At 43.2% G+C, this 8399-nt stretch overlaps 1 protein-coding gene across 1 annotated transcript; it reads left to right on the forward strand.

The window, feature by feature from the left end:
• Positions 1–342: 342 nt before the first annotated feature.
• On the forward strand, positions 343–2140 carry LOC112290326 (NDR1/HIN1-like protein 26). Its single transcript, XM_024536482.2, has one exon. The coding sequence runs from the start codon at positions 712–714 to the stop codon at positions 1396–1398; it is 687 nt and encodes a 228-aa protein (XP_024392250.1). The 5' UTR covers positions 343–711; the 3' UTR covers positions 1399–2140.
• The last annotated feature ends 6259 nt before the right edge of the window (positions 2141–8399 follow it).

Consider the following 8399-nt stretch of genomic DNA (forward strand, 5'->3'; position numbering starts at 1 on the left):
GTGTCACACAAGAAAAGTGAAGTTGTACCCCATTAACCCTAAAACAAAATAGTTAAATGGGACGTTCAGAATGGTGGGTTCTGTGCTTCATAGCAAGTTGGCTTGCCATAGCTCTCATTCCCTTCAAAGGTAGAGCCTCCATTGTGTATTGAGAATGTGAGCATTTATGAATGTAAATATGCATAAATAATATTAATAATCAAAATAATAAAAGAATCTTTATACACATTGAATTCATTCTCCCCACATGTCTATTTATGAATGTTCAAACGCATTCATCCATCCATCCATCCGTTCATCTACTTATTCATTCATCCATTCGTAAGGGTCGTCTCCCTCACCGTCATTTGTCGCATGAGTAAAACTGCCTTCGTTGTGAAGAAAGCCTTCGCTGCGTGCTCCGCTGACACATGCACATGGGCTCGTGTTTATTTGGGTTACACACTTTGTGTTGTTGTTGTGATTTATGCAGCATTGTAGAAATCTAGTTCGAGAAGACTATAGATCTCTCCAATTGTGTGTGTCGCTATCCACTTGCAGTTTATTCTCTTCTGCAGGTTTCCAATACTTGGTCCAGTAGCGTTTCGATATCTATCGTGGTGATCTGCGCTTCTGGCGATTTGGTTCCAGTCCTGCTGGACTGAGCGCTTTTCGAGGACGTTTTTTGGATTTCGGTGGTAGGCTTCTATCTGTAGAGCTTTTTTACAAGTAATGGGGGGAGAATGTCAGGTGAATCCGATATATGACGAGAAGCGACACCGACGGAAACATGCAGTCAAGCGGTTCCTCATCCTCGCTGGGACAATCCTCGTGGTTGCCCTCATTCTTCTAGGCTTGATCACCTTCATCACGTGGCTTGTGCTCCGACCAGTTCATTCTCCCTCCTGGGTCGTGGAGGACGTGCAAGTATTGACGCTCAATATTCAATCCTCATCACACCGACGTCGTCTAATGGAAGTTGTGGGTGCAAAGCAGTGGGGCCTTACTTCATATCTTTTGAACGCAGACCTAGTACTCACTCTCCGATCCAACAATCGCAACAAACATATGGAGATTATTTACGACAGGATTGAAGTGCGGGTGGCTTACGCCACGTCAGTTTTCAGCCGAGCATCGTTCCTGGGCTTCACTCAAGATAAACATAACACCACCATTGTGGAGACTGAAATTAAGGCTATGAGCGTGCCGGTGACATACATTCTTGCGAATGCGATCCAGGGGAACATTCAGAGTGGCAGGATTGATTTTGAAATTCATGTGGACGTGAGGGCAAGGGTCAAGATTGGAGACTACAAATCTTTCGGGTTTGGGAGGAAGACAACGTGTGAGGTGACAACTACAACACCGACGTCAGGGCGCGTAGGGCAGCTAATCACCAAGAAGTGCCATAAATCATGATCCGATTTATATGCTTTGGATTTATATATGAGTTCATATGGTTAAGTCGTATAGTGATATGGAAGAAGCTGATTTCCAGTCGCCAGGCGCCATTGTCGACCTCATGAGCTCAACAAGGCATCGTCCAAGCTTGAAGCCACATTTGCAAACATCCTGTCCATGGGGTCAGAGACGACGGTCAAATCGGTGTGGGGGTCGATTCGTTGGTTGTTTGTTTGACCTGGTTTTCCTGTTCGTTGTTCACTGCAAGCTACAAGACGATAAATCCAGGTGTTTAAGTGCACATCATTTTCAAACAGGGTCGGAATGGCCAATGAGCTTGGACATTATCAAGCATCATTGTATTTTGGGAGTTACCTTTCAGTACTCTTTCATATGACGGACACATTCAGCGGCTCAGGAATGCAGTCAATGAACGTGTCTTGCTTCCTGACACTTCCCGAAGGCTTCTAATGACCGTGATTTATGTGAATTTCTGGGATATTGCTTAGCATATTGAAGGACGTATAAAAGCAAATTCTTGGTGGACATTGTTTGTCGTGGAATTATGGAGGTTGCATGGTTTCCGTGGTCACGGTTGGCAACACACCATTGTGGAGTTACGCTCAACTACCCAGCCATGCTGACTGAAGCTCATAGTTGGTTCTAGTTAGAATTCGTTGTGCACTATAATAGACTCTAATAAAGATGATGTCATTATAATGTTTTCGTTTATGTAAATGCTCATTATATATTTGTACAAGAGAGCAGACCTATGGATCTTGAAAATTGGCAGGTGGCAAATGCTTGTGGTCATGGACGTACCACGTCTGTTGCTAGAGAGTAAAATTGAAATACCGAATTGCAAATCTTTTTCTAACGAGTGCGAAAGACTGATGAGAGTAACGTATTAGAATAATTTTTCTTGTACATTAGGTTGATTCCCAGTCACTGATTCCCACAGAATTGGTCTTATCTAGACTGGTCGTCAATGGATACACTTCGTCCGCATGAGGGTCATCGCTGCCATTGATTTTCAAGGTGGGGAGAATGTTGGAAGACAAGGTTACGAAACAAAAGTGAATAACGTAAGCTTTACTTCATCCACCAACAGCATTCTTGTGTGAGCTTGGGCTCAATTCGCTTGGACTGAAATTAGAATGGAAGTGAGCAGTATTCCTGCCACGGCATGGTAATTGCTACTAAAGATTCTTGGGCTTCCTCTGTGCGGTAGAAGAGATTGTATCAAGTCATCATAATTAATGTCCAGATGCCCCACCTATCATGGACGAAGAGTACCGAGCAGGACCGGCAACGTCAGTGATGTCCGCGATATTAATTGGAGGTGCAGCTGGTTCTTATGGTGCAATTATTATGCATATACCAAAGCCCTGATTTCCTCGCTAGGATCTTACACCATACGTTTCGCGGCTGCGAACTTATCTCAAGCCGTGGATGAAACCACCAATGATATCCTTAAAGTTCATTGTGTCACTTGAAGTTTCACGAAGTTTTCATGTATCTCAATACGCACTCGAAGGACCAAACCAGTGTTGCAAGGACCAGGCAGGGGCCGTTTCATAAGCAGAATCATCGAATTTTTCTCGTACACAACGTGACAGATATTTAATCCTAAACAGTTTTAATTGTCTCTAATACCCGAAGAATCTGAAAAATCACGAAAACGTGACTTTCCAAAGGCCTCAAATTACTTTAGCTTCCAAAAAGCACATGAATTGGACATGAGTACATGGACGATTTGACGGGATAATACCACCAACGCGTTAGATTAAAAAGCATGATTCTGAATCTCAAAATATCATGACGACTTATACTGATCTAGCATGTAGATTATGAATGAATTCAACCTTTGATGAAACTACCGATACTTCACTCAGCGTGGGATCCAACTGAGAGCGACGATTCGTCTACATTCATAATCAGAGCTTTGAACTACCCACGACAAGCGGCAGCAAGGATCAGTCACGATGCACAGTGCACGTCGTCAACAATGTCAACCAGTACTAGCTTCTGGTGCAGAACGGTGTGATGCAAATCAGCAGAGTTGTCGGTCATGACAGCGGTCCCAGCAGTTCCTCACGCCATGGACTCGAGGATCAGGGCTTTAGGTGTTCAAGACTCTCGGTAGATTGTCTTCGTAAGGTAAGTGTAGGATTTATTTACTCATATATACAGACAGAGTGCAGGACTTACCCAAAATGTCGATGAATATGTAAAGATGGTTGCAGTGCTCAGATACGACTAGATTGACACACAAGCTGTGATCAAACGTTTCTCGTGTTCAGTAGAGTCTCCACGAAGAGGACTACGTCATCGCTGCTTGGACAACAAAATTCCTTCGAAGTATGTACAGAAACCACGTTGCAAACCCACTCTCAAATATGCATTGTAGAGGAGCTGCCTAAACTTTGGATCCTTGAGCTGATTTATCTGATAGCCTAAGATTGATAGTGTAGACTTGTACAAAACTCTACATTTCTTGGAAATTAGGGCTCCCAAAGAAGTCCCTCACCACAAGCAGGAGGCTGTAGAAATCCACATCAGAGTATCGTCAATTTCATTTGCAAAGTTAGTCCGTTGAATGTTGTAATGGATTGGTCAACTAAACAATCCTGTGCATGAAATAGTTCAATTTTTTTATACAATCTGGGAAGTGATTGTTGTCTACCATTTGATCAGTTTATGTGCTCAGTACCAAACTTTAGTGGGTTGCAAAGAGCCCTTACAAAATTGATCGAGCATTGAAGATATGACTTGGAGTTGCAGAACCAGAAAAATAAAAATAAAGAATATGCACGTTCATATATCAAAAAAATATATTTACAAAAAAAATATTGGAAAGAGCACCTTTTCTTGAGGATTTCAAAATGAAAGTTTTTTGAATATGTGCAGGATAATACTTTATTTTCATTAAAAAATGTCAGATTCTCAAACTTGGAAAGGCAAGTGAGGACATGGCACATGTATCTTACATAGCTTGAGACCTCTATTTGAAATAAAATAATAAGTTCAAAATCTTAAGATTTATCTAGGAAGATTTTTTATTTACATATTATTATTTATTTCTAACCCCTATTGAAAATTTTCGTGAATGGATTTAAGGAGAAAAAAAAAAAAAAAAAAAAAAAAACATACACAATTCTCTAAGTTAAAAGTAAAAAAATTAACAAAACTCAAGATAATGTGAAAAAATTCAGGCAATTATAAGACAATACAATGTTAATTTGGTTGGATCAAGTGTATTTGAATTTTGACGCACTCATAAAAAATATAAATTATCTTTCATAAAGAGGAAATTCTGTAAATTGTTTGAAGTCTCATAAATTTCAATGTAGAACTTGAAGCTAGAAGGAGCATGAACATGTTTCAAAAAACTCAGTGTGATAACCTCATGTTCACAGCTAAACCCAGAAGCTCACACTTACCGAATGAGTTCCACAAGAGGCACTACAGAATCAGACAAGGCACAACTAGATCACACCCCCAGCTTCCGATTGTTGTGGCAAAAGATCGAGAGTAAGATCAGGATTACTATGGTTGAAGCCGCAGTTTTGTGTGCTGTTTTACGTGAAGCGATGCATCCAAGACATGGGTGAAGAGTAGTGCTAGAGAGAATGAAGCTGAAGCTGGGATTTGAAGACCAAACAGATGATGGGCGCTTCGGACGTGAAACAAAATGGGACCACCATCGGCAAAGCCTTTTTTCTGGAGAATAACTCGTTTGCGATAATTTTCATGGTAACTGACGATCCATGAGATGGAACTTGTACAATTAGGATTAGACGTCGATTAGGGGCTTGATGCGGGAGTTGGATTCAAGCGGGCGGATTGTTAACATCGAGGTTTGTGACGATAATGAAGATGGAGAGAATGCGGTGATTCAAGTGCGAATGTGTACCCACGGGAAGGAGTGGAGGGCGTTGAGTATGGTATTCCGAATCTAGTTGATCTATGGTGCGTATGATAAATCAATCCCCTTGGTTTTATGGAGGCCCACAACAGCTAGAACACTACACTAGTTCACCGCAGAATTTTTTTAGAGGGTACAATGCAATAGATGGTTGTGAAATAAGGCAGGCTAATGTGGGGATATAAGCGCTGACGAGACAATATGTGTGTATATGGAGGCAGATAGTAAGATCAGTTTCTTCGAGTTTTTTCACGATGACGCCTCGTCTGGTCTCTCGTTCATACTCGAAGACAGCAACCAGCGGCGCTGGTAGTGAGACTCAAGAGTTCTACAACATCATCCAACAAGGGCAGCACTCCAAATCTCAAGCCACGGAGTTGTGTCGCCTGATCGAGGGAGTACTCGGTTTGATGTAGAAGTAGTCCGGTGGAAGTGTGCGTGTACTCAACGCGGAGGAACCTTTTTATGTGCCCAATATCGGTCATTCTGAATTCTTGTTGCAGGAGGTGTTTGAGATCAAAATGAGTGAGTCACAGCTGCAGATGAATTTGAGGTCGTCGACGTATAGGAGTATGATAACTGTGCCCTCATCGTTGCGTCGGTAGTACAAGTTGTGATCCGCAAAGGAGCGTTGGAGACCCTGGGTGCGGAGGTATTGGTCAATCCGAGAGTACCATGCTTGCGGGCTCTGTTTGAGTCCGTAGAGGGAGCGATGGAGTCGGCGTACCTTGTGTGCCTGGCCAGGAAATAAGAAGCCCTTGGGTTGTTGTAAGTAGACCTCTTCGGTGAGGTGGCTACTGAGAAAGGCCGTTTGCATATCCATTTGATGGATGAGCCAACGGTTGTTCGTGGCGATTGTGGTTATGGTGGGGATGGTCTCCCAGCAGATGACAGGGGCAAACTTGTCTTGATAATCAATGCCGTGGCGTCGTTGGAAGCCATGCGTGACTAAGCAAGCCTTGTGTTGGATGGGTTTTCCAGCAAGCCCTAGTTTTAATTTGAAGATCTAGTTAGCGCTGATCAAGGTCTTTCTCAGGGGTAAGTCAATGAAAGACCACGTATTGTTCTCTTGAAGAGTCGAATTTGGACTGCATGGCGCGGCACCAATTCGGATAGCTGGAAGTCTAGTGAAAAGAAATGTCTTGGCCGCCTTCTATTAGTTCAACAAAGATTTCTGCGGAGGCGATGAAGTCCTTGAGGTGCGCAGGGTGCCGTTGGGATCTACGGGAGCGTCTCAGCGGTGGTGGCAAGAAATCAAGAGGAGTGGTGATATCGGGTTCAAGCAGTCGAAGTGATGAGCTAGGCAGATTGGGGGACGCTGGATCTGTGGGAGGACTCGGAGGTTGAGGTGTAGGGATGACCATCGCGCCTTAAGTGATTGGCGATGAAGAGCAGAATTTGCTCTTGGGCTGTGATGATGCGAGGTGAGTTAAGAGTGTGTCCGTTTTTCTGCTTGGTGAGGGAGAGTTTTGCTGGAGAATCGGTTCGACTGTTGACGTTGAAGGAAATTCTGGTTGTTCCATCTCCAAAATTCTTACGTCCCCTGAAATTAGAACCTGTTTCCCGATCAGAGAGTAGCATCGGTATCCCTTCAATTTGGAATCATAGCTTAGTAGGACGCACCGTTTGGATCGTGAGTTGAGCTTCGATCTGTTGACAGAGAGTGTGTGAACGTAGACCAATGAGCCAAAAATTTGGAGGTTTGATACGGTAGGTTTCTTACCAAAGAACATTTTGTCGGGAGTCTTGTCTGGATTGGCCTCGGAGGAGCGGAGGTTGAGAATGATTGTGGCTGCTCTTACTGCTTTGCCCCATAGTGCTCCGAGGAATTGTTTGCTTAGAAGTAAGCATCGGATTAGATCTAGGAGAGATCGATTGCATCGTTCGGCAATGCCGATTTGGTGTGGCTTGTAACTTTTTGTGAACTGCCGTATTATTCCTGCTTCCTCTAGAAATGAGTTGAAGGCAGCAGATGTGTATTCTCCTCCATTGTCACTTTGTAGTGTTTGAATTTTTTGTCCTGTCAGGTTCTCAACTTCTGCCTTGAAAATGCAGATTTTTTCTAGAATTTTGCTTTTGTGGGCCATGCAATACATCCAAGTTCTGCGTGAAAGGTTGTCAATGAATATCACGTAGTATCTTGCTCCTCCGAGTGATTGAATCCGAAATGGGCCACATATGTTGGAATGAATGAGTTCCAGGATTTTTGTCAAGTGGTGTGGCAATTTTGGGGACTTTTTTCTTGCTTTGTTTCCCTTCTAGGCAGATTTTGCATGGGAGAGATGAGAGTTGGAGGTGTAGTAATCCCGTGAGCAAAGAGGGCCTCGCTGGTCTGGTTTGATTGATCCAGCCCCGGCGACATCTCAACACTTATGAATTTCGATTCCAGTTCTTCGCATCTGGGGAGATAGTCTCTATCGAGAGTCATTCTCTTGAAAATCTCGTATTAGCTTGGGAGATGTCGGACGGTATGATGTACAATGATGGCCTCTGGGATTATGACGTCTACTTTTTCCAGTTGGTCTACATCTTCCTTGACACTTGTCAAGTAGAAGTCCATTGTCATATGATCTGGTTTTCTCATATCAAAAAACTTGTCAATCAACATGATGGTACGGGGTCCGTTTTGCCTTGTACCTGTTTTTCAATTTTGTCCAGCAACAGTATGGTTCATTGTATCATTTGAGAAGTTGAAGAGCCGCGTTCTTTGCATTGTTGTTGATGGCAGCCAACGCGCTTTCTCTTCCAATCTGTTTGCCCTCAAAGGGTAGATGTGATCGTGGGGTGATGCAGAACGTGAAGAGACCGTCTCTTTGTAAAACATGTTTCATTCTGTATGCCCATACGACGTAGTTGTGTGCTTCTTCTAGGTGGTATGATTCTGGTATGGAACAATCTTTGCTTGGTGTTTGGTCTACAGTTCTCACTTGGTGATATCGCATTCCCTGTGCTCACACCTGTGCTCATTGAACCTTGAGGGTCACTGCTCTAGAAATTGTCTATTGGTGATCTATTGCTATCTGGTCACTCTTACAATACTTTGATCTCCAGAGGTTTTCACTTTGATCCTAGTTTTGCTGCTCTGATACCA

The sequence above is a fragment of the Physcomitrium patens genome, chromosome 13 (genome assembly GCF_059467195.1).
Source record: "Physcomitrium patens ecotype Gransden chromosome 13, ASM5946719v1, whole genome shotgun sequence".
NCBI classification, from domain to species: domain Eukaryota; kingdom Viridiplantae; phylum Streptophyta; class Bryopsida; order Funariales; family Funariaceae; genus Physcomitrium; species Physcomitrium patens.

What these genes read in the sequence shown, in the direction of transcription:
- LOC112290326 (XM_024536482.2), top strand. Translation starts at nt 712, where the DNA reads ATGGGGGGAGAATGTCAGGTGAATCCGATATATGACGAGAAGCGACAC.